This window comes from Macaca mulatta, chromosome 7 (assembly GCF_049350105.2).
Source record: "Macaca mulatta isolate MMU2019108-1 chromosome 7, T2T-MMU8v2.0, whole genome shotgun sequence".
Classification (NCBI taxonomy): Eukaryota; Metazoa; Chordata; class Mammalia; order Primates; family Cercopithecidae; genus Macaca; species Macaca mulatta.
Genome location: NC_133412.1, coordinates 8,645,799 through 8,672,461, shown reverse-complemented (window position 1 = coordinate 8,672,461; position 26,663 = coordinate 8,645,799). Strand labels below are relative to the sequence as shown.

The window sequence follows — 26,663 nt, the reverse complement described above, 5'->3', positions numbered from 1 at the left end:
TATTTTTATCTTTGGCGAATTTGTAAACCCCATTGCTAATTACCTTTTTGTCCTGTGATATAATCATTATAACTTTAAATGCAATTAGCCTTCGAAAACATTCCACATAAATAGGACTCACACCACTCTGTTCAAGTTTTCATACAATTAATATTTGAAATATTAGCTCTTTTTAGTGCATTTCCATTACCTACCAAAAGATGGAGGCATTATTCAATAATACATAAAGAACTAGAACAGTAGTGTTTAAGAGAATTATAAAATGAGCTGCTTATGTAATCAAAAATTTTATAGATCCATGTTAAATAAAATATGGTGAAATCAATTTATAAATTTTATTAGCTCAATGTATCTAAAATATTTCATCATCTAAGTTATTAATGAGGTATTTTATATTTTTTGTATACTACGTTTTCCAAATCCAATGTGCATTTCACACTAACAATACATCTCGATTTGGACTGGCCACATTTCAAATGTTCAACAGCCACATGCGGCTAGTGGCTATGGTGCTGGACAACGCAGATCTAGAGTTACAGCACAAAATAAAATAATCAACTTTTCCAAACATAAAAATGTTCTATCACAAGCAAATGTGACTATGAAGTCAAGATACAATCTGAATTTACACATGAAATTAGTCAACAATCAGTGGCAATTACTCAAAGAAATTGGTGAGGTTGTGATAATGAATCATATTTTCCCCAAACCTTCCTCACATAATTTTTTTTTTTTTTTTTTTGAGTCAGGTTCTCAGTGTTGCCCTGGCTGGAGTGCAGTGGTACAATCATACTTTGCTGAGGCCTCAGTCTCCCAGGCTCAAGCAGTCCTCCCACCTCAGCCTGCAAGAGCAGCTGGACCACAGGTACACGCCACCATACCCTGCTAACGTTTTCTGCTTTTCGTAGAGATGGGGTTTCGCTATGTTGCCCAGGCAAGTCTCGAACTTCTGGGTTCAAGTAATCCTCTCACTTTGGCTTCCAAAACTGCTGGGATTACAGGTGCAAGCCACCATGCCCAGCCCTTCCTCACATAATTCTATCCTAATGGCTCTCGATATTTAAGCTTAAAAAAATGTCTGTGGTTTTGTTTTGTTTGTTTTTGCTATTATGAGGAAAGCTTTCTATAAAAATAATGTGTTAGGAGTCAGACTCATGTTTATGTATTCTAGCTCCTGGTAGCCTAGAAGGAAACTTTGGGCATTTTAAGGTACCTCAAGACCCTCTTATGGGCACTTTTGCTTTTCCCCAGAAGTGTAAGATAGGTTTCTGGTTTTTTTGTGTTTTTTTTTTGTATTAACTTGCACGTATTAATCTAAAGGTAATGACCTTGTTATCTAGAGGCTATGAGCTAGTTGAAAGCTCTAGACGAGACAGCTGACAGACAAAGATAGACTGGAAAGGAGTCTCTGAGAGAGATTTTATAGCTCCCATGAATGGACTCACTGTAAGCAGAGCCTTCTTTAGGTCTTACCCAATCAAATATGTGACCAGGGTAGCCGATGAATACACAACAAGGAGTAACATGATGTTTCAAGTAAAAAACTTTGGTTGTGAAATCGCAGCTGTTTGGAGCCATTTAGTATAGGCAGGGGGCAGGCAGCATGGTCAGTACAGGGTCCTGGGGAGACACTGTAGGACAGAAGGTGCACCCCCTCAGCATGCTCCTGCAGTGCCCAGCATCCTAAAGTACTCGGTGGCCAGCAGCCTGCTCCAGACTCTTTGAAACGGTTCTGTCGTGCGAAGTCTCCCATGAGATACCTCTCCAGCACATGGGAGTACAAATACCATGCAAGTTCGTCTGGTGTCATACCACAGCAAATTCTCGGCCACTCAGTGAGCCACAGTTGTTCCCTTTCCAAGAAGGACAGATCTCAGCCCTGAGGATGGGTAGGTGGGAGCCTCTTCCTTTGGCACTCTATCTCAGCACCAAGGAGAGTAGCTGCTCCTTCTATCTGTGGTTCTTTTTTGTTTTGTGTTTGAGACGGAGTCACGCTCTGTCTCCCAGGCTGGGGTGCAGTGATGTAATCTCAGCTCACTGCAACCTCTGCCTCCTGGGTTCAAGTGATTCTCCTGTCTCAGCCTCCTGAGTAGCTGGGATTACAGGTGCATGCGGCCATGCCCGGCTAATTTTTTGTATTTTAGTAGAGGCAGGGTTTCACTGTGTTGCCCAGGCTGGTCTTGAACTCCTGACTTCAGGCAATCAGCCTGACTGAGCCTCTCAAAGTGTTGGGATTACAGGTGTGAGCCACCGCGCCCAGCCCTATCTGTGGTTCTTAATCTTCAGAGCTCCCTTTAGCTCTTACCAGGCAATCCCACATTACCCCCGTTGTGTTTAATTTCTTTACATTCAACTTTTTCTGTTCATGAACACTGTGCTTTCTGTCTCCTGATTTTAAGATATGCCTGGTCGCCATTTCATAGCGTTTTCCCTCTTCTAGCTCTCTGAACACCTTTCCAATAAACTTGATGTGCTTTATTTAAAAAATAACCTTAATACAGGAAATAAATGGAGGGCTGAACATTCACTCTAGTAGAATATCCTTTTATAAAGCCAACTCCCCATTACAAATTAAAGACTTATACTACAAAAACGGATTTATACATACTTTTTACAAGTTCAGTAATTGCCTAAGGTAGGCAAGAACACCACAGTTTAGGTGAAAACAAAAGCTAGTTACTAATCCCTTTAAAAGGTATTGGATTATCTCAGCCACAATTAACAATAAAAATATGCTAAGAATTTAAGTTAACTGTATTCCAAAGTTTTTTCCACTGACAGGAAAATTTCAGCCTGGAAGGCTCTACTGCATATAAGACAGAAAAGTGAAGGCACACTCCAGTTTCATACTTAGAATGTTGCAATCACTGCTAATCCTCTAATTTTATATGGAAACAAATACATACACATTGAAGTTCCTCCTTCACAGCAATTAAAAAATTGTCTCTCTCTGCACTGGTACCCAAAGAATTCTGGGGATGAGAAAGCAAGAGATACAGGGCTGGTACTTGGGAACAAAAGGTAAACAAGTTGCCCAGGAAGGCTGAGAAGGCAGGAGAATAATTCCCTTAATTCCACTTTGGCATTTTGCAAGCTAGTTTCTTACAATGTAAATCTGTCCTTTACATGTAATCTACTTTCTAAAACATACATGTGTTCATGAGCACACTTCTGAAAAAATCTGAGTATTTCATTGTGATACGGTTCTTAGGCAATAATTGAGATGTATGTGTTTGTGGAGCTTATTCTACTGTACAAGTGCTTCTCATCTTATATATTCATGTATTAATCTAGTCCATCCGCATTAGAAGAAAAACAGATCTGCTGTTCAAAAGTAATTTTCATGGATATGGACAACTTTATTAAGAAACAACTGAGGAAAGCCCAAGAGCACTTTTTTCTCACTTAAAGAATTGTGTTGTTACACCTTCGCTGGTGGTATAATGATTATTCTGTACTTTGACTAATACTTATGAGTAAAATAGCACTTTGTGCAGTTTATTTGGTAGATTTTATACTGGGAAACCAATGTCACAAACCTTATTAGGATTCTCTCAAATAAAAATTATCTCACATTTTAAAAATCTGCAAATAAGATTTTTTTGTACATTTACTATTTTTATACATATAGACAAGTGGAGTAGTCTGTTTTTAAATTTGCCATTTTTAAATATTGTACTTGTAGAAGAAAACAAGTCTCAGCTGATGGAGTAAATGAAATTTATACTTTTACTTTTTACTTTTATATTACTTATTTTTATTTTTGAGACAGGGCCTTGTTCCTTTGCCTGGGCTAGAGTTCAGTGGCGTGTTCATGACACATTGCAGCCTCAACCTCTTGGGCTCAAGCAGGCGATCCTCCCAGCTCAGCCTCCTGAGTACCCGGGATCACAGATGTGCACCACGACACCCGGCTAAATATACATTTTTTTTCAGACGGAGTCTCACTCTGTTGCCCAGGCTGGAGTGCAGTGGCGTGATCTCGGCTCACTGCCACCTCTGCCTCCCAGGTTCAAGTGACTCTCCTGCCTCAGCCTTCCAAGTAGCTGGGATTATAGGCACACTCCACCACGCCTAGCTAATTTTGGTATTTTTAGTAGCAACTGGGTTTCACCATGTTGGCCAGGCTGATCTTGAACTCCCGACCTCAAGTGGCCTCCCAAAGTGCTGGGATTACAGATGTGAGCCGTCGTGCCTGGCCTACTTTCACTTTTTAAACAGGGGATATATGGTAAATACTGAAGCCTGACTTTCTGCTATTTGATCCATGATCTCCTCTTAAGGGTTAAAATCTAACAGCAATCACTGAATACCCCAGGACTACACTTGGGTTTCCGTTAACTAGAGAAACTTCATCAATTAAAATCTTCCCTCTTCTGGCCCCTCACAAAAGCACACTGAAATGAAACCTCACATTGGAATTTCAATGAAGTAACCTAAAATCCCCGCAAACTGAAAATAACAGTTGGTTCACAAAAGTTCAGGATGTCACTGATATTCCACTCACTTTGACATGTTAGATAAAACATATTAGCAAAAAAGCATTTAATAGTATTTCAAGTAATAAACAATATTAAAAAAAATTTCCATGTTCTAACCAACAAATTTTTTAAAACAGAAAAATTTTACTTCTTGGATCTCCAAATCACCTTCTCCCTTGCTCTTACGATGTAGCCACATGGGCTATACTGCTGCCCTTCCAACAGGTCCAGTTTCCATCTCAGGAGCAGTAGTACATGCTTTGTCTTATTCCAGAACAACCTTCACCTGCCAGGGTCTTTCTTCCCCAGCTCAAAATGATGTGACCTCAGAGAAGCCTTCTTCCCCGAGCCTGTTATCTAATATTGTCCCCTCCTGCTTCACTATTACACTACCCTGATTCTCTTTATAGCATTTAACCACTAATGAAAATTTACTTTTTCATATTTTCAAATTTATGTATTTGCTTTCATCATTTGGATATAAGCTCTATATCCAAATTATGGCAGGGATCTCACCTAAGATTGCTCAGGATATGGCTGGGCGCAGTGGCTCACACCTGTAATCCCACCACTCTGGGAGGCTGAGGCAGAAGGATCACGAGGTCAGGAGATCAAGACTATCCTGGCTAACACGGTGAAACCCCGTCTCTACTAAAAAACACAAAAAATTAGCCAGGTGTGGTGGCGACTGCCTGTAGTCCCAGCTACTCAGGAGGCTGAGGCAGGAGAATGGTGTGAACCTGGGAGGCAGAGCTTGTAGTGAGCCGAGATCTCGCCACTGCATTCCAGCCTGGGCGACAAAGCAAGACTCCGTCTCAAAAAAAAAAAAAAAAGGGTTGCTCAGGATATTTATCGCCATACACTGGTAACATAAATGTGACATCAGTAAGTATTTGACAAAAGATGAATGAGCAGGATAACATCCACATTACTGGTAAAACCATTCAACCTTCACTACAGAAGGAACATTCACTGTGGTGCCTATTGATCACTCAGAACCAAGGGTCACGATGTAAGGGACAAGAGCCATGGGAAAGAAGTCATCGATTCGTTGATGAACCATTGAGATACTTAATGAATCGTATCTTTCTAACTGGCATCCTTTCTATCTTTCTCAGATGAAAGGGAAACAGAAATAAAAAAACAAAAACAAAGATAAAGGACCTCATGGTGTGCCTAAAAAAGAACGCGCAGTAGTACCAACACCACGTTCACTACCAACAATATATGTAATTCTTGTTTAGAATAAAGCACTTATGAAATTGGATTTATGAAATCTATTTTATTTAGACAAAATACTAACACCAATGATCAGTAAATAAAATCTGAAACTCACCAATCAGGGTATATACCCAAGGAATATAAATCATTCTATCACAAAGACATATGCACACAAATGTTCACTGCAGCACTATTCACAATAGCAAAGACATGGAATCAATGTATATGCCCACCAATGACAGAGTGGATAAAGAAAATGTGGTACATACACACCATGGAATACTATGCAGCCATAAAAAAGAACAACATCATGTCTTTTGCCAGAACGCGGGTGGTGCTGGAGGCCATTACCCTTAGCAAACTAAATGCAGGAACAGAAAACCAAACATGGCACGTTCTCACTTACAAGTGAGAGCTAAATGGTAAGAACTTATGAACACAAAGAAGGAAAACAGCAGACACTGGGGTCTACTTGAGGGGGTAGGGTGGGAGGAGCGAGAACAAGAGAAAACTATAGATATTGGGTTTAGTATCTGGGTGATGAAATAGTATGCACCAAACACAATGACACATGTTTACCTATGTAACAAACCTGCATGTGTACCCCTAAACCTAAAGGTCAAAAAAATTAAAAAAAAAAAAATTCACTAGTCAGAAGATGGTTACCTCTCTGCATTTGAATAGAAAAAAAAAAAAAAAGAAATGCTCATTAATATTAGGATGTTTGAACAATAATTTTTAGCCTGTTGGCAAAGTTGCACAGGTTAAGCATCCCCTGCCTGAAATGCTTGGGACCAGAACTGTTTTGGATTTCGGATTTTGGAATATGTGCATCATACTGGTTACCCACTGAACAGCCCTAATCTGAAAATGCAAAACCTGAAATGCATTTCCCTTGAGTGTCATGTTGGCACTTAAGTTTTGCATTTTGGAGCATTTTGGATTTTGCACTTTCAGATTACCTATGCTCAACTTGTATGTAAGTTTCAGAGAAAATTAAGCAATATGTGACAGAAACTATGTACAGTAAGATGAAATAATATTTATAGTTCTCAAATGTTGAAGAAAACAATTATGGAAGGTAGAGGAAAATAAAAAACTAGATCTTTAATTTAAAAGCTAAGACCACATAAGGATATTTTAGTCAACAATGGACCCCAAAGACAATGGTGGTCCCTCAAGATTAAAATATTGTAGTTTTACTGTCCTTTTCTATATTTAAGATACACAAAAGCTAACTGCTGTTTCAACTGCCTAAAGTATTCGGTACAGTACCATGCCGTACAAGTTTGTAGCCTAGGAGCAATAGGCTATACCATATAGCCTAGGTGTGTGGCAGGCTCTACCACCTAGGTTTGTGTAAGTACACTCTATGATGTTCACACAAGGTAGCCTAGGCGTGCGGCAGGCTCCACCACCTAGGTTTGTGTAAGTACACTCTATGATGTTCACACAAGGTAGCTTAGGCGTGCGGCAGGCTCCACCACCTAGGTTTGTGTAAGTACTCTACGATGTTCACACAAGGATGCATTTCTCAGAAGGCATCCCCATCAAGTGACACACGACTGCACGTTATATGCTCTACCTGCATGTATATTTGGACTTACTCAGCACTCTTAGAAAACTCCTAATACAGAGTGGACTGTATAGATAAGAGCTTTTGATCCCAAATATATGACCTTAACTTGGTCAAATGTGAATTTAGGCTAAAAATTTCTGATTCAAAATATTCAATTTTACTGTCATGTATTTGCTGTATTATAAGCTGTATCAATGCTGACACACCTTTTACTTTAGGATTTAGTAGAGGCATTTCGCAGGAGGAACAATGAATGAAGAGATTAAATAACTGTTACAAAGTTTTAATCTTCTGAAAATACTGCTTTTAAGCTTCTCAGAAGTAACCATTTTCATAAAATGGATTTGCTAAATATAAACTGGACTGTTTTTCTATTTGTGAAAACACATTCCCCAAACACTTTAGAACACAGTTTAGGCCTTAGATGAACTCTGCTGGTTTCAGGGAATTAGTGTAACAAAATGTCAATAGGTAGAATGCAAAATGTCAATCTTGACAATCCAAATTTCCCACATTTCAATTTTATCCTGTTAGTCTGAACTTTTACTGTAATAGAATTTTTTCAATATTGTACCTGCTTATGACTAATCGTGCTCACTTTTATAAAACTTTATAGGGTAGAACAAAAAAGGTAAACACCTGTTGTCCCACTAGAGGGAAACATAAAATGGGTCTGTTAAAATAGCTATAAATATGAGGAAGAACAAAATCTAACCAAGCAGTGGCTCAGATCATACCCTGCAAATCAAATACTCTGCAGTTATGCAGGGACTACAGGAAGATCAGTGAAATATCTTTTCAATGATACCCACTCAGTAATCAGCAAGAAGCAAAGTGTCACCATCAACTGTGAGCTCTCTCAGTATTCCCAGCTCCTACAGTGCAAGTCTTGGCCCACCCTGGGCTCTGCAACATTACTAAGTAAAATACAAAACAAAGCAAACAAGCCCAGCAACAAGCATTAAGATATAAGAAAACCACTGTAATTATTTTCCCTATGTATATATATTTTTTGAATTTAAAAACAAAACAGAACTATTTTAACATTCCAGACAAAGCATTTGGAAACTTTTTCTGTAACTGACTCCCTTGGCCACATAGTCTCTGTAACTTCTCGATTATACCACTGTGGAATGGGTTTCCAATAAAACTTTACAAAACTAGGAGGCTGGGCCGGGCGCGGTGGCTCACGCCTGTAATCCCAGCACTTTGGGAGGCCGAGGCGGGCGGATCACAAGGTCAGGAGATCGAGACCACGGTGAAACCCCGTCTCTACTAAAAATACAAAAAATTAGCCGGGCGCGGTTGTGGGCACCTGTAGTCCCAGCTACTCGGGAGGCTGAGGCAGGAGAATGGCGTGAACCCGGGAGGCGGAGCTTGCAGTGAGCCGAGATCGCGCCACTGCACTCCAGCCTGGGCTGGGCGACAGAGCGAGACTCCGTCTCAAAAAAAAAAAAAAAAAAAAAAAAAAAAAACTAGGAGGCTGGATTTAGCCCACATGGTGCAGTCTGCCAACTCCAGTTCTAGACAACAGTGATGATACTCTGTTCATCTAATTATCATGAAGAACAAGCTTGTGTGTTTTTCTCAGAATTCTCTCCATATGTTTGCTCTCTAAGAAAAGAATATCACACAGAGGAACATAAGTAGGTCATGACAACAATGGAACTCTGGTAGATTTTAGTTTCCTGAAGATTAAGTAGTAATTAAGCTACGGAATTTCTTTCTCTACACCAGGAAGGTCAAAGATTTCGGTCAAAGAGCCAACAGTTTTAATCCTGGCCCCAATCCCATGTCAACAACATAACCCTGGACTTTATCGCAACCTCTCAATTTTAGTTTGCTTAACTATAGAATGAGGAAATCTCAGAAATGGTTAAATACAAGAAGATAAGAAAGCACATTTGGAAATTCTAACTTATGATACTATTATTACTACTATGAATCATCATAATAATTACAGTAGCGACATTATGTGCCAGGTATTGTAGTAACTAATTTCTCCCCATTCTGTAACGTATGACCTGCCTGCTTCACTGCATATGGGGGTGCTGAAACACAGAGGTTTCAAGGTTATGCAAGTAACCAATGGTAGGCTGGGACATGAACCCAGGAAGTCTGGCTCCAAAGCCCTAAGAAATCACTATATTCTATCGCTTCTCACAACATGAAGATGAAGAGGTTTATTATTCTCAGCAGATAATCGCACATCCTAAAAATATACAAAAGTATTCCGAAATCTAGGAAGAGAATAGGGCAGGGCTGATGTCTGCCAAAACAGACTTCCTTTTACACTCAAGTGAAACCTTTCTCACAGAGACCAAGTCATTTTTTAAATTAATTCTTTAAAGATAATTTACATACAATTTGTAAAACAAAAAGACACTTATACAGCCAAAATTAAATAACAAAAACAAAAGACTATATATGGAAGTCCCTTAGCGTTTTTTTTACACTAGCATTTTACTCTTATAATGTATCTAAGTTGTTTCTCAAGATGCAGGGCATGCTCTAAATTAAAACTCCACAGTTACAGGATTTGAAAATTAAACTTTGGGGTGGAAATGAAACCTTTAAGTAACTGGTATTTATATCTTGTCTGTAGGCAGATTACTAAATTTTCAGGAATTAAATTCTTACCACAAAAAATCTGAAAAGAATCTGAAGGGTTTTTTCCTTCTGTAGTGAAGTTACCTTTTCTTTTACACACTACACGTTCTAACCAGTAGTTCCCACAGCTAGCAGCAGCGCACAGAAAGATACTAAGGGAGGAGACCACCCCTCGTATCGTCTTATGCCCAATTTCTGCCGCCAAATAAAGAAGTAAAAACTAAAAGGCAGAAATGAAACCCACAGGCAGACAGCCCGGGGCCGCACCTTGGGCCTGGTAGTTAAAGATCGACCCCTGACCTAATCGGTTGTTATCTATAGATTACAGACATTGTACAGAAAAGCACTGTGAACATCCCTACCCTGTTTTGTTCTGATATAATTACCCGTGCATGCAGCCCCCAGATTGAGCTGCTTGCTCAATCGATCACGACCCTCTCACATGCACCCCCTTGCGAGCCCTAAAAAGGGTCAGGAATTGCTCACTCAGGGGGCTCGGCTCTTCAGACAGGAGTCTTGCCAATGACCCCGGCCAAATAAATCCCTTCCTTATTTAACTTGCTGTCTGGGGTTTTGCAGATTATGGATTCCAAACTTTGCAGTACTAGCCAAACCTTTCCACGCGGTTACAAAGGGGGATGACCAGGAGCCTTTTGAATGGGGGCGTCTACAACAGCAAGCCTTTTGTAAGTTAAAGGAAAAACTTACGTTGGCTCCAGCCCTAGGACTACCAGATTTGACAAGGCCCTTTATACTCTATGTGTCAGAAAGAGGAAAAACGGCAGCTGGAGTTTTAACCCTGGCCAAGGCCAGTGGCCTGTCTCTCAAAACAACTAGATGGGGTTTCCAAAGGCAGGCCACCATGTCTAAGGGCCCTGGCAGCAACAGCCCTGTCAGTACAAGAAGCAGATAAACCCTTGGGCAAAATCTGAATATAAAGGGCCCCCATGCTGTGGTAACTTTGATGAATACCAAAGGACATCATTGGCTAACAAATGCTAGATTAACCAATTACTAGAGGAAGTGTGGAAACCTCAGAGGGTGGCAGTCATGCAATGCAGGGGACACCAGCGAGCCTCCACCTCAGTGGCCTTAGGAAACTCTCGAGCTGATTCAGAAGCTCGAAAAGCAGGATCTACCCCTTACCCAGCATTGGTAGTAGCCCCCTCACTCCCTCAAACACCTGACCTGGTACGTACCTATCCTAAGAAAGAAAAAGACTTCTTCCATGCAGAAGCGGGGCAAGCAATAAGAGGAGGATGGATCAGACTGCTAGATGGGAGGGTAGCTGTGCCGCAGTTGCTGGGAGCCACAATCGTATTGGCGGTGCACAAAACCATTCATCTAGGTCAAAACACTCTTAGGCCAGTACTTCTACGTCTCACACTTGCCAGTTCTTGCCAAAGCAGTAGCACAACGGTGCGTTACTTGCCGACAGCACAATGCAAGGCAAGGCCCTACTGCTCCACCCAGCATACAAGCTTATGGAGCGGCTCCTTTGGAGGATCTTCAGGTGGATTTCACAGAAATGCTGAAATGTGGAGGTAACAAGTATTTGCTGGTTCTTGTGTGTACTTACTCTGGGTGGGTGGAGGCTTATCCAATACGAACTGAAAAGGCCTACGAGGTAACCTGTGTGCTTCTCTGAGATCTTATTCCTAGGTTTGGACTGCCCTTACAAATCGGCTCAGATAACGGGCCGGCGTTTATGGCTGACTCGGTACAGAAGACAGCAAAGGCATTAGGAATCACTTGGAAGCTACGTGCCACCCATGCCACCTACCGACCTGAGAGTTCCGGAAAGGTGGAGCAAATGAATCTGACTGTCAAAAAAAGTTTAGGGAAAGTATGTCAGGAAACAGGATTAAAGTGGATACAGGCCCTTCCTATGGTATTGTTTAAAATTAGATGCACTCCTTCTAAGAAAAAAGGATACTCCCCTTATGAAATACTGTATCATAGGCCTCCTATACTACGGGGGCTTCCAGGCACTCCCTGAGAGTTAGGTGAAATTGAATTACAGCGACAGCTACAGGCTTTAGGAAAAATTACACAAACAATCTCAACTTGGGTAAATGAGAGGTGTCCCATCACCTTATTCTCCCCAGTTCACCCTTTCTCTCCAGGTGATCGTGTGTGGACCAAGGACTGGAACGTAGCCCCTTTGCGGCCATGGTGGAAAGGACCTCAGACTGCCATCCTGACCTCCCCCACGGCTGTAAAGGTAGAAGGAATCCCAGACTGGATCCACCACAGCCATGTGAAACCTGCAGCCGAGGAAACCTGGGAGGCAAAAACTGAGCCCGGACAACCCCTGCAAAGTGACCTTGAGGAGGACAACGAACCCTGCTCCAGTCACACCTGGAAGCTGACTGGTCTACACACGGCCGAAGCATGAGGAGAATCATCGTGGGACTCATTTTCCTTATAACGTGGACTTGTATAGTAAAAGCTTCCACTGATTTTCCCTGCATGGAAAACTGCTCTCAGTGTATACATCAGGTTACCGAGGTAGGGCAACAAGTTAAACAATCTTTCTGTTCTATAGTTACTATGAATGCCTAGGAACTTTAAAAGGAACATGTTTATATAATGACACTCAGGACGAGGTATGTAGCCCAGGAAACGACAGACCAGATGTGTGTTATGACCCCTCTAAGCCTCCCATGTCTACAGTTTTTGAAATAAGATTAAGGACTGAAGATTGGTGGGGACTCATAAATGATACAAGTAAAGTATTAGGCAGAACAGAAGAAAAAGGGGGGCCCAAACGCATAATCTTGAAATTTGATGCCTGTGCCATCATTAATAGCAGTAAGTTAGGAAGGGGATGTGGCTCTTTCAGTTGGGAAAAAGGCTATATGACCGAAAATAAGTACATTTGTCATGAATTAGGACTGTATGGAAATGAATGTGGATACTGGTCTTATGTCATTTGGGCCACTTGGATAAAAAATGAAAAGGATCCAGTCCACCTTCAGAATGGAAAAAATGGCCCTTCCTGCACTAAGGGACAATGTAACCCCTTAGAGCTAGTAATAACCAATCCCCTTGATCCTCGCTGGAAAAAAGGGGAGCGTGTGACCTTAGGAATCGATGGGGCTGGACTGGATCCTTGAGTAAATATCTTGGTTCGAGGAGAAGTTTACAAATGCTCTCCTGGGCCAGTGTTTCAAACTTTCTATGAGGAACTAAATGTGCCAGTACCAGAAATTCCAGGAAAAACAAGAAATTTGTTTTTGAAATTTGCTGAGCATGTAGCCCAGTCTCTCAGTGTCACTTCACGTTATGTATGTGGAGGAACTGTAATGGGAGATCAATGGCCATGGGAAGCCCGAGAATTAGTACCTACAGACCCAGTTCCTGATGAATTCCCAGCTCAAAAGAATCACACTGATAATTTCTCGGTCCTAAAAGCCTCAATTATTGGACAACATTGCATAGCTAGTGAAGGAAAAGAATTCACTCACCCCGTAGGACGATTTAGTTGTCTGGGACAGAAACTGTATAATGGTACCACAAAAACAGTCACTTGGTGGAGTTCAAATCAAACAGAGAGGAATCCATTTAGTAAGTTCCCAAAGTTGCAAAACCGTGTGGACCCACCTGGAGTCCCACCGGGACTGGACAGCCCCCACTGGATTATACTGGATATGTGGGCATAGAGCTTATGCCAAATTACCTGACCAGTGGGCAGGTAGTTGTGTTATTGGCACTATTAAACCATCTTTCTTCCTACTGCCCATAAAAACAGGTGAACTCCTGGGTTTCCCTGTCTACGCTTCCTGCAAAAAGAGAAGCACAGCTATAGGAAATTGGAAAGATGATGAATGGCCCCCTGAGAGAATCATACAATATTATGGGCTTGCTACTTGGGCACAAGATGGCTCGTGGGGATACCGGACCCCCATTTACATGATCAACCGAATCATACGATTATAAGCTGCCTTAGAAATAATCACTAATAAAACCGGCAGAGCCTTGACTATTCTGGCCCAGCAAGAAACTCAGATTAGAAATGCTATCTATCAAAATAGATTGGCTCTCGACTACTTGCTAGCAGCTAAAGGAGGAGTCTGTGGGAAATTTAACCTTACTAATTGCTGTCTACAAATAGATGATCAAGGGCAAGTAGTTGAAGACATAGAGATATGACAAACTGGCACATGTGCCTGTGCAAGTGTGGCATGGATTTGATCCTGGGGCCATGTTTGGAAAATGGTTCCCAGCACTAGGAGGATTTAAAATTCTTATAATAGGAGTTATAATAATAATAGGAACCTGCCTACTGCTCCCTTGTTTGCTACCTGTACTTCTTCAAATGATAAAAAGCTTTGTCGTTACCTTAGTTCACCAAAATGCTTCAGCACAAGTGTACTATATGAATCACTATCGATCTATCTTGCAGAAAGACATGGGTAGTGAAAATGAAAGTGAGAACTCCCATTAATAAAATGAGTGAGAGTCTCAACAGGGGGGAATAAGGGAGGAGACCACCCCTCATATCATCTTATGCCCAATTTCTGCCGCCAAAGAAAGAAGTAAAAACTAAAAGGCAGAAATGAAATCCACAGGCAGACAGCCCGGCGCCGCACCCTGGGCCTGGTAGTTAAAGATTGACCCCTGACCTAATCGGTTATGTTATCTATAGATTACAGACATTGTATAGAAATGCACTGTGAAAATCCCCATCTTGTTTTGTTCCGATCTAATTACTGGTGCATGCAGCCCCCAGTCACGTACCCCCTGCTTGCTCAATCGATCACAACCCCCTCACATGCACCCCCTTAGAGTTGTGAGCCCTTAAAAGGGACAGGAATTGCTCACCTGGGGGGCTCGGCTCTTGAGACAGGAGTCTTGCTGATACCCCTGGCCAAATAAACCCCCTCCTTATTTAAATCGGTGTCTGAGGAGTTCTGTCTGCGGCTCATCCTGCTACAATACCCGGAGCTTAAAAAAAAAACATACAGCTGACCCTTGAAGAACATGGGACTGAACTGCGTGGGTCCATTTATACGCAAATTTTCTTCCACTTCTGCCACCATGATACAGAAAGACCAACCCATTCCTCAGACAACTAAATGTGAAAACAAGGATGAAGGAAATGAAGGGTGAAGGAAATTGAGGATGAAGACCTTTATGATGATCCACTTCCACTTAATGAACAGTAAATGTATTTTCTCTTCCTTATGGTTTTCTTATTAACACTTTTTCTTTAGCTTACTTTAAGAATACTGTATATAATACATCTAACCTACAAACTTTGTACCGTTTATGTTCTCAGTAAGCTTCCAATCAACAGTAGGCTGTTAATAGTTAAGTTTCTGGGTAGTTAAAAATCACAGGCGGGTTTCTGACTGCGTGTCAGGGTAGGAGGAGGTTCTGGTCCCCCTAACCCCCGGGTTGTTCGAGGGTCAATGTACTGCCTGCCTCCGTCTCAGATGAACTGAAAGCAAGCCCCACAAGTTTGTATTCTTAAAAGTCCCCATATTACTGGTGCAACACATGAGAACACTTAAGATTCCTAGGAGAAATAAAACATCACAATATAATACAAAAATAGTAATTTTAGGGGGAAAAAAAACCCCTCAACTTTTAAGTTAAGGTTACAGATTCTACGTGTTAAGGAACTCTAAATGAAGAAAGTAGATATCAGAAAGAATTTTCTAAGATTTATAATTTGTTTACAATGTAAACTAATGGCCAAACATTTGAGATTTTAAGACTGCTCTATTTAAAAGGGGAAATCATGTCCAAATCACTTAAGTACGGTTTCTAGCTGAGAAGGGATGTTAAAATTACAGCTGTTCCCATGAATCATCAAAGGTGCTATATCACTGTGTGTATTTGTGTTGCGGCAGTAATCCTTTTCCTGATAACATCTATGCTGTGCCAGGAAGATTTTTAGAATATATTAATTGCAGCAATTAAAAATCATCATCAGTTATAAGCCAACTTTACACGTAACATGCCATAATATTCCTTTAAAAAATCATTACATCCTTAAAATAAACACCAGGGTTCTTACAATTTATAAATCTAAGTTTGAAATTTAGAAATAATCAGCTTCACAAATACATAAAAACTACAGTGGATACGAATTAGCAACCACATTCATAGCTCTTACAAGTTATCCTCTTCTCTTACTAGTTCCCATTTTAGTAGAATGTGAAACACTTTTGTGAATATACAGTTTTAACTACCGTGTCACTATGGTTTTTTACAAACTTTAAAAAGGCTCTCTCCTGGCTAGGTATGCCTCCCTTCTCTTACTTCTCCCTTGCCTCTTCAACTTCCTAAAAGAATGTGCTCCCTGTTATCCAGTTCTCTGACTTCTTTCCAAATTGTGTCTCTTAGCAATTTTAGTGACTTCTATGGCTTCTGCTAACACCTCTATGCAAGTTAAGTCTCAATTCAGCATCTCGAATCCAAAATCTTCTCTTCAGATCTAGAAGAGATGACCAAATTTTCTTTCCAGCTTCACTGAGGTCTGACAAATAAACATTATATCCATTAAAGGTGTACAACAGTGAGGTTTTGATATACATATTCAGATGATGACTGCAACCAAGTTAATTAACATATATATCCATGCCTCACAGTTACTTTTCTTAATGTGTCAAAAGAATACCATAAGATCTACTCTCATATACATTATTACTCGATACCACACTGTAAATTAGGTCTCCAGAACTTACTCATCTTATAACTGAAACTGTGTACCCTTTAACCAACATCTCCCCATTCCTCCCCACCCCAATCCCTGGTATCCACCATTCTACTGTCTGTTTCTGAGTCCAACTTGTTCAGGTTCCACAGTAAGTGAGGGCATGCAGTGTTTGTGTTTCTGTGTCTGGTTTATTTCGCTTAGCACAATGCCCTCCAGCTTCATCCATGTTGTTCCAAATGGCAGGACTTCCTTCTTTTAAAAGGCTGAATTATATTTCACTGTGTGTGTGAACATATACACCACATTTTCTTTATCAATTCATGTGTTGGACATTTAGGTTGACTCCATACCTTGGCTATTGTGAATAACGCTGCAACAAACATGAGAGTGCAGATATCTCTTCGAGACAGTGATGTCACTTCCTTTGGACACATACCCAGAAGTGGAACTGCTGGATCATGTGCTAGTTCTAGTTTTATTTTTTGAGGAACCTCCATATTGTTTTCCAGAATGGCCGTATCAATTTACATTCCCATCAACAACATATAAGGGTTCCCTTTTCTTCTAAACTGTCTCTTCAGCCCTGGACTCATGTTTCAAGTGATCTTCATGTGGACTGCAGTTAACCATGGGTCAGTTGGTGGCCTACAGAGCCTTGGGAGTCTCCAGAAATCGTATGCAATTGCTGCGTGTATGTGCACATGCAAATTGTCTGGAGAGAAGGATCGTAATTTTCTTCAGATTCTCAAATGCACATGTGACTCTAAAGAAAGATAAACTCAGGTAGGTCACATACTACCACTATACCAGAACCTCTGGCATAAATACTAGTGTTTTGTTTTGTTTTTGAGAAAGAGTTCCCCTCTGTCACTGAGGCTGGAGTGCAGTGGTGCAATCTTGGCTCACTGCAACCGCTGCTTCCCAGGTTCAAGCAATTCTCATGTCTCAGCCTTGCAAGTAGCTGGGATTACAAGCATGTGCCAACACGCCTGGCTAATATTTGCATTTTTAGTAGAGACAGAGTTTCACCATGTCAGCCAGGCTGGTCTCAATCTCCTGGCCTCAAGGGATCCGCCCACCTCGGCCTCCCAAAGTGCTGGGATTACAGGTGTGAGCCACCATGCCCAGCCAACACTAGTGTATTTTTAAAAGAGAAAAAAGTCCAGGTTAAGGTGTTTATTAAAGGACTTCTATAGTTAACTTTCCCAAGTAGTAGATTCCTGAAGCTTGCTAGCATCTTCTAATGCAATAGCATGGCAAACTACAGCTGTGGATCAACCGTTTTTGTAAATACAGTTTATTCACTACATACTGTCTATTCACTACATACTGTCTATGGCTGCTTTTGCAGTTGAGCAGTGACAAGAACTGTATGGCCTGGAAGACTGAAATATGTTTACTATCTGACCCTTTAAGGAAAAGTTTGCAGTTATTTTAGATTTAAAAAATGTCTAAATTGAGAAAAACAGATCTAATCTTGAATAATCAAAAGAAATCCATCTTTTATTTGTAAGCAGTTTTAGATACTGGTATCAAACAAAACCCCTGTATTTTTTTAAAAATACAGTGTCTTACCTGCCATTGCTTGGCTGCTGTGGAGAGTGTCTGGAATGATCAGAAGGCTCTGACCGCTGGTCAGGAGATCGTGACCGGCTGCGGCGGGGAGGCCTATCGTGTGATCGACCAGAATGATCTGAGGCCAGTGACTGAATTTCTGAAATGTCTGTTAATAAAAGAGTGCTACTTATTTTCCCACAAAAATAATTACAGTCAAGTATAAAGTACTCCAGTAATAATGAAGATAAGCTAGTAAGTAAAATTATATATAAAACGGAAAATTTATGCATTAATTTCATCAGCCAGCGATCAAATCAATAGTGGTGAGTTGTCTACAGGAAAAAATATATATAAAACTTTTAGATTTTGAAGGTGTTTGGCTGGTAGAAAATTATCATTTCTTTCAAAGATGTCCAGTCTCCCTAGTGTTTTTAAGAAAATAGGTCACTTAGAGGGGGCCTTGAAACAAAGTCACACTCACCGTCTCTCTCAGAGGCATTAGCAGAGTGGATGCTGTCAGACAGATCAGGGACGTTCAACAGCGTAGCCCGTTCATCTCTTTGAACTACCATTTTTAATTTGCCTTTAGACCTTTCTATCAATGTCTTTGCATCTGTCAATGACATATTTTCTGTCACAGTACCATTTATCTGCAACAGAAAATTATAGGTTTCAAGTAAATGATAAAATACAAATGTTAACTTGGTTTGTTATAAACAGAAATATCCAAACCACTCCTTGCTGTAAGACCCAAAATATTCTCTTTATACTTTTCCAAATTATCAAAAGTATTCCACCTTCCTGAGATGATAAAATCTTTACTGCACTGTTGCTGTCAGAAAAACCCAAAGTAGCATCCCCTAACTCCTTCTCAAACGGCTGTCACTTTCTACTACTTATAAACAAACAAATAAGCATTTCAATAATATCTGGAAGCAATTATCAGAATTTTTTAATGTGTAAGAACAGACATATCTTATCTACGAAGTAGTACCGGCTGGTGAATAATTATCTCAGGATGACCCCGTGATACCTAAAGTATCGGTGTCGACATGTAATAATGCATAAAGGGAATTTACATCCCTCTCCCGCAAACATTGATTTTTAATTCTTTTTGGCAAAACTGCTTCAAACAACAGCACAGACTACATGGTAACTCTAGAACTTGTTTTCTATTTCAGTTCATTAAAAAGTAAGAATATGACTGTACCTTCAATACAACATCACCTTCTTGAATATTGCCATCTCTTGCTGCCAAACTATCTTGTGAAATTTCCTTAACAAATATATGGCTTGCCAATCGAAGACCATATTCTGAAATAATTTAAGTAAGTATTTTTAGTGCAACATCCTAAGACAGTTAAATAGATTTCACAAGTATACAACTAAACTAATAGCCACTGCATAGAGTTTTCAAGTACAATCAATAACAAGACATTTTTCTTGGCCACCCTGCAAGTAAGACATTCCCTTTAATTAGCAAGTCTGCAATGTCTCCGTGAAAGCAAAGGGAAAGTGTATGGTTCAAATGAAGGACCGATAGACCATGTTCCCATATTACTGAAAAGGACAAAATCCCCAAGAGGACACCATTTCTTTTTGACCAAGCATTGATACACTAGCTCTTCAGAATGCTTAAGGAATACCATTTTCTTTAAGAGACAGGGTCTCCCTATGTTGCCTAGGCTGGACTCAAATTCCTGGGGTCAAACAACCCTCCTGCCTCAGGCTCCAGAGTAGCTGGGACTAACAGACATATGTCACACTATGCCTGGCTAGAAAGATAATTCTAAAGAGTAACCTGCTTGAGGTTTGAAAAACTTTGAAAAGATTGACCATTTTATTGAAGAATATTATCATGCATATACTATTTCTATTTTTCCCAGCTCCTAGACCAAAAATATTTCTGATCCTATACACCCCATGACACTGGATAGACATACTCAGAGTACTAGCATGTATTCAATATGAGTGCAAAGGCTTACAACCAGCTAGGCAGATGTGGGCAGGAGTTATTATGCCAGTCCTTTCCTTTAAACAACCAACCAAGTATCCAAGAGTGAGGACACTGATTCTGTCTGCGGGTAAGGAATGTTGGAAGTTGAGTAAATTACTAGCAGAGTCCAGAGAACTGCCCAGGTTCCTGCAACAGCTGCAGAAAAATATATTTTAAGAAAAACAAGAACAATGACTACAACCATCAGTATAATGTCAGTAGTAAAAGGAGTGCCCCTGGTTCTGTGAGGAGAGTCTTACTGCATTAAAAACAAAACCAAAAACCAAGATGGAAAACAGAAAATTGTTTTAACATGGGATAAATTAACAAGACTTACTACTGAAGTGTCTAAAAAGTATGTAACAGTAGGCTGGGCGTGGTGACTCACGCCTGTAATCCCAGCACTTTGGGAGGCCAAGGTGGGCAGATCACAAGGTCAGGAGTTCGAGACCAGCCTGGCTAGCATGGTGAAACTCTGTCTTTATTAAAAATACAAAAAATTAGCCGGGCATGGTGGTGCACACCTGTAATCCCAGCTACTTGGGAGGCTGAGGGAGGAGAATTGCTTAAACCTGGGAGGCGGAGGGTGCAGTGAACTGAGATTGTACCACTGCACTCTAAGCCTGAGAGACAAAGTGAGACTCCATCTCAAAAAAAAAAAAAAAAAAAAAAATTACATCAGAGTTACAGTTTAACTTAAGACAAATATACAAAGAGTACTCACAGCCAGAAATAGAATCAGGGTAAAGAAAACAGCCTTTTAGGAGATCTGGGCAAGGAATGAGGCAGTCATCCATATGGTCATTACATCACAGAAGGATACGGTATTGGTTAAAAGACTGTTCTTTAGGATTAAACACATATAAATGACCATTACACAGATGATCCCAAAATATTCCTTGTATATTAGTTTGTTTGTTCATTCTAAATATTTCTTGGGGCATATATCAACTAGGTACCAGGCATTAGGGAGAAGCAGCAAACGAGATAGTTCCTGCACTCCGGCAGGAGTCAGTGACAAAAAGGATGTCAGCATGGCAATTCCAAATGCGATGAGTTCAGAGAGCAGAAACACAAGGGTTCTGCACCTCCTGGGGGAAGGAGAAGGCCTCCCCGAGGAAGAAATACTAAAGTTAAAACTTTACCTAAGAAAGACCTAAACCTGAAGATGTTTGCGTGGGAGGGGATGCATGGGGTGAGTGAGGGCTGAACAGTTCAAAACAAATGCACCCAAGTTACGAAGAAAAAAACCTGGTGGACCTAATGAAGTCATAAGTCTAGTGTAGCAGAGACTGAGAATTAATGAAGAAAGGGGAAAAAGAGTAAGACAGAAGTGTCACAGAGGATCTATGAAGAAATCTGCAGAATCAACTTAAAGGGATCCAAGAGACAACCTACGAGACCAAGTGAGTCTACGTAAGAGATAACAGTGGCCTGAAAAAGGGTGGAGGCAGTGGAGAAAGAGTGGGATGGATAAGAGTGGTATTCAGGAGTGACAACATTCATCATGCATGGGAAAAAAATAGATGTCAAGGGTAACTACCATGTCCTCTGGGAATGGCCTGAGAAACTGGATCAATAGGAACACGTTCAACTGAATATGAGAAATACAAAGAAACATTTTAAGAGGGAGATGTGTTTCATTTGAGATGTGCTGTGTTTCAGGGACCTACAGGAACATCTAAGTGAATATGCCTAACAGCTGAAACACAAGAGTGTACAGATTTGGGCTGGAGAAAGAGGTTCTGCCACCAGCAGTGACTGGAAGCAGGGGAGCAGATGAGATTGCCTAAATTGTTATTCAACCTGAGGAAAAGAAAAAAAAAATTACCTTAAGTGGAAAAAAAGATTCTAGGAGAGAAACTGACAGAACATTATGAAGGGCAGGGTGAGGAGAATGAGCCTGCAAAAGATACAGAAAGGTGGGGGGAAAAAAACCAGAGAGATGCAGTATTACCAAAAGAAGACATTATTTTTAAAAATAAGGAGTGGTTAACCATGTGAAATGATACTGTAAGGCAAGCAAGCTAGAGACTGAAAAACTTCCACTAGATTTAGTGTGAACATTTTTGGGGGCAGAGCAGAAAAGATACCAGACCAGAGAGGGTTGAGAGGTAAGTGGTGAAATGAAGTAGAAACAGCAAATGTTGACAACTTCACTGAGACTTCACTGAGAAGTCTGCTCTAGAGTGGGGGTAGGGAGTACCACCTAGGAGATATGCCAAGTGGTAAAGCAGATCAAAGTAAGCCTTGATAATATTCCAACTGTAACACCCCTATATATCAAAATGATCAGTCATGCATGCCCACAGGAGGAGGAAGCCACAGTCAGATCCATTTTCTATCAAATTTAATGAGGTATGAGGGAAGGCAGCTGAGTTTCAGTTTCAAAAACTTCAAAGAAATACTGCATTATAGAGAAATGCCCTACAAGGGGTTCCTTTCCTTAAATTCCTCCATTTTTAAAAAAAACAGTCTGGAGTGAGGGGGAAGAAGTCACAGCAGGGCACAATGGCTTCCCGCCTGTAATTCCAGCACAGTGGGAGGCCGAGGCAGGTGAATTGCTTGAGCTGACCAGCTTGGGCAACATGGCAAAACCTTGCCTCTACCCAAAAAGAAAAAATTAGCTGGACATGGTGGCAGGTACTTGTAGTTCCAGCTACCAGGGAGGCTGAAGTGGGAGGACTGCTTGAGCCCAGGAGGCAGAGGTAGCAGGGAGCTGAGATTGTGGCACTGCACTCCAGCCTGGGTGACAGAGCCAGACCTTGTAACAACAACAACAACAACATCACCACCACCACCACCACCCCTACCCCAACCCTCCCCCAAGATTTCTCTCCATGATTACATTACTAACAGTTAAGAAAAACACTGAATTTCCATTTGGTGATGGTGTGACATTTCTTGTTAGCATAATTTGTACTTGGTTATTCTCATCAGGACAAATCTGAAAGCCAACCCCTGGACCATTCACTTGAAGTGCTATCTGTTCCAACAGAGAAAATGAACAGTCCCTGAAGCCTGCCATAACAGGACTTGACTTACAGTGATAGAACACAAACACAAAGACAACAAAGCAAAGACATGAAGAGACAGCAACTGTACTTCTCACTAAAATTAGTTTTAAAGTTTCATGTGAAAATAACAGCAAGAGTTGGCAGAAACTACCTTCATTCTTCCGGGATTTCACCAGTGTGACTTTGGTGGGTTTAGCGGGCTGGCTGGAAGCCACTGACCGCCTGTCTGACCGCGGAGACAAGCTCCTCTCTCTACTTGCACTTCTATCCCTCGGCCAAATCTTCTCACTCCTTCTGTTAACCACACCACTCCGGCCACTTCTTGGATCATGTATTTCCTCATCGTAACTATCTTCTTCATTATCAGATACTGGTTCAGGATCAGGACGACTTACTGGTATTTGAACTTTCTTCTTCCTTCTAATTGTCTGCAAGTTAAAAAGGTTAAAAAATAAGTTGACTGATTTTCATATATGTATGTTCAGTTCCAAAGAGAAAGGAACATTACACATCTCACCCCGTATTATGAACCAGCAAGAAACAATACACAAACCACTACAACAAATTGCTAAGGAATACATTTCTATAAAGGTTGTGTTTTCTGCTCTCCTGATGAACAGATCTAGTTAAGCACAAATAAGAAAGGGTGGGCCTAAAAATCTCTTTATTTACTTCACACAGAAAGATCTTCCTGGTGTAATAATCACAAGCTTACAGGGAAACTAACAACTGTTGGGTGGTTTGAATAAAAAGGACAGCACTGTACTCTAATGCCACCAAATATACTCTAGGTGCTACCAAAACCACAGCAAACTTCCAAGTCCAACTTGCTTCCTTAAACATTTTAGACTGTATCAGTATCAAAGCCCACCATTGCCCCAGACTTCTAAGAGATGAATTTATTCTACAGCCACACTAACATTCAATAATATGTTGGAGCTAATTAACTCAGCTGTACTTCACCAACACAAACCGCTTTCAGTCTCTAGATCTCTCCAATGTGTACTTCCGGTCTAGATGCAAATTCTTCCCTCTGGCATTCTTTTCTCGATGACTGTGGTAACTGGCTCTGTATTGCCTGTCCACTTATTTCCTTCATTCTCTGCAAGCTGAAGATCTACATGTATCACACCTGCTGACTGAGTGGCTCTGTAATCTGTGGACTACACTTTGCCTTCCTACAATAGTATACACTTGACCTCACTGTAGTTCCGCAGGATCTTCTTGTGTATCACTCCTTGTCTTCTATGTCAGACACTGTGAGCTACTGCAACTTTTCACTATCTTATTTCCAATTCCTTCATCCTCTCTTATTTTCAGTTCATCAGTTCCGTCCTGGTTTCACTCACGTTTCCCCCAAGTTGGCATGAGACATCCTGCTGCTGTATTTAAATGACTTTCTCTTGACCCCTCAATCAGCTGCCATGACAAACTCCAGTCCTATTATTACCTTCACTTCCACACTTTGCTGATTAGGCCCTCTGTAAATTCATTTTACAGAAGTCTTGCTCTTGTTCAGCAATCCTTTCGTCTACATCTTGCTGCCTCTCTATGGAATTTGCTAATGTAGATATTCTACAACCATTCTTCGAGATCCCAGCCACTCAGCCTGCTTTAAGGCTAGCAGTGCCATTTTACTCCCCCTGCCTCCTAAATTTTTTCAGTATCTCATTTATTTGGTCCTCCTTCCTTTTGGCCTCAAAGACCAAGGCGATCTTCTTCCTGGATGAATGAAACCCTTGTATTTGAGCTCTCATTCTCATCCCTACCCACCTCTAAGATTTTTTCTTCATCAATTACCATACTCCAGTTTACCTGAAACTTCAATCGCTTTATTTACCTAAAATCTGTCCTCTACCTACTAAGCTCCCCCAATTCATCTTCTATTTCTCTGTCTTGCTATTCACCTGCATGTTATCACCTTATCTCTTCTCTATATGGCTAAACTTCTTCAAAGGGCTGCTCTACACTTAATATTGCTGCTTCCTATTACTATTGCTACTATTATTATTATTATCAGGTGCTGGTTCAGAATCAGGACGAGGGCCTAAGCAGAGGGCCATTCTGAGGAAACAACGCTGAAGCTCAAGGATGAGAAGCAGCAGAGGCCAGCATGTGAAAAGGAGGACAGCCAATGTCCTGTTATGACCTGAAAGAGAAAAGCTGCCCTTCTCATCTTGGAGCAACCCACAGCTGAAGTCCTTATCAGTTAATATTTTCTGTAAAGCATTCCTAATGCTAGCTGTCTGCTTTTACATCTCACGTCTACTTAATTTCCAACATGTTATATTGGAAGCAATACCTGGTATTGGTATTTTAATGTTCAGTTCCTCCCTAGTAATAAACAAAAACGAAGTTGAGCAGATGAGCACTCAAGGCTCTCCCTATCATTCCTGTAAGAGTGCCACCTCTTTGGGATTCTACTGTACCTGACCTATTAACCTGAGATGACATGCATTATACGGTTATCAGTATGTACACCCATCCAGCCCACTAAGATTCGAGTTCTTTGAGAAGTTCCTTCCCATGCATTTAACTGTACATGTAATGCAATGCTTGCACCTAGTAGGTGCTTTACTTATTGAAAGGTATCCAGTCCTACTGTGATTCTCTACTTATGAGTTAACAGTTATAAACATGAATAATAATTAGTAGGTGTAACAACTATGCTTGATTTTAACACTATGAAAAATTTGGAATCAAAATTTTTAGGAAAAAAATGCGTACTTCAAAACAGTTTAGCTTAACTGAAGTCTCAAATGTAAAATAAAACAAAATGATGCCATATAAGTACTAGAATAAAATACAAGAAAGGGGCTTTTGCAATTAAAAGGCTTTTGGAAGCATGACACCAAGGCAGAACCAATAAAGCGAAAGGCTGACAGACATGACAAAATAAAAATGAAAACATTTCAATGCTGTAACAAAATGATACAAAACAACAAACATAAACAACTTACAAACAGTCACAAAAGCAAAGAGGATAACAACACATGAGGTACGTACGACAAAAGGTTAATAATCTGACTACATAAAACACCCTAGTATGACCATCACCACCATATAAATGCAATGGACATGAACAGGTAAATGAAAAAACAAATGCGTAGTAAACACACCATGAGAGGATCAAATCCACTTGTGATTTTAAATGTTTCATTTCCAACACTTTTTTATCAGGCAAAGATTTAAGACGTGTTGAAAACTGAACTCTCGATAGCCTACTGATTTTCTGAAGAAGGACAAACTGGCAATACATACATCAAAAGTCATTCAGGCCCTTTGACTCTGAAAAGCCACTCTTAGAAAATTATTCTAAAAATTAACTAAGCAAGTAGGTAGCAATATGATTTTCGCAGCCGAATTTTAAAAAACTCGTGGACTGGACACTGAAATGCCTGTGAATGAGTGAGTTCGATAAATATATATGCAGAGTGAAATGCTGCATGGCCATGTGGATACATACACAGTCATGCACCATGTGAAACAACGGACGACACATCTGCAGAGGCCCCATAATACTACAATGGAG

The 26,663-nt window shown here is 40.6% G+C and overlaps 1 protein-coding gene across 13 annotated transcripts in view; it reads right to left on the bottom strand.

Annotated features, from left to right (window-relative positions):
- TJP1 (tight junction protein 1) overlaps positions 1 to 26,663 on the bottom strand; it is a 272,656-nt gene that overhangs the window by 46,204 nt on the left and 199,789 nt on the right. For all 13 annotated transcript variants that reach the window (XM_015141746.3, XM_028850676.2, XM_015141748.3 and 10 more), the window contains 4 exons: positions 23,283 to 23,559; positions 19,329 to 19,432; positions 18,600 to 18,768; positions 18,137 to 18,284 (listed from right to left, as the gene is read on the bottom strand). In XM_015141746.3, coding sequence (XP_014997232.2) covers positions 18,137 to 18,284; positions 18,600 to 18,768; positions 19,329 to 19,432; positions 23,283 to 23,559 — 698 coding nt within the window. The remainder of the gene's footprint in view (positions 1 to 18,136; positions 18,285 to 18,599; positions 18,769 to 19,328; positions 19,433 to 23,282; positions 23,560 to 26,663) is intronic.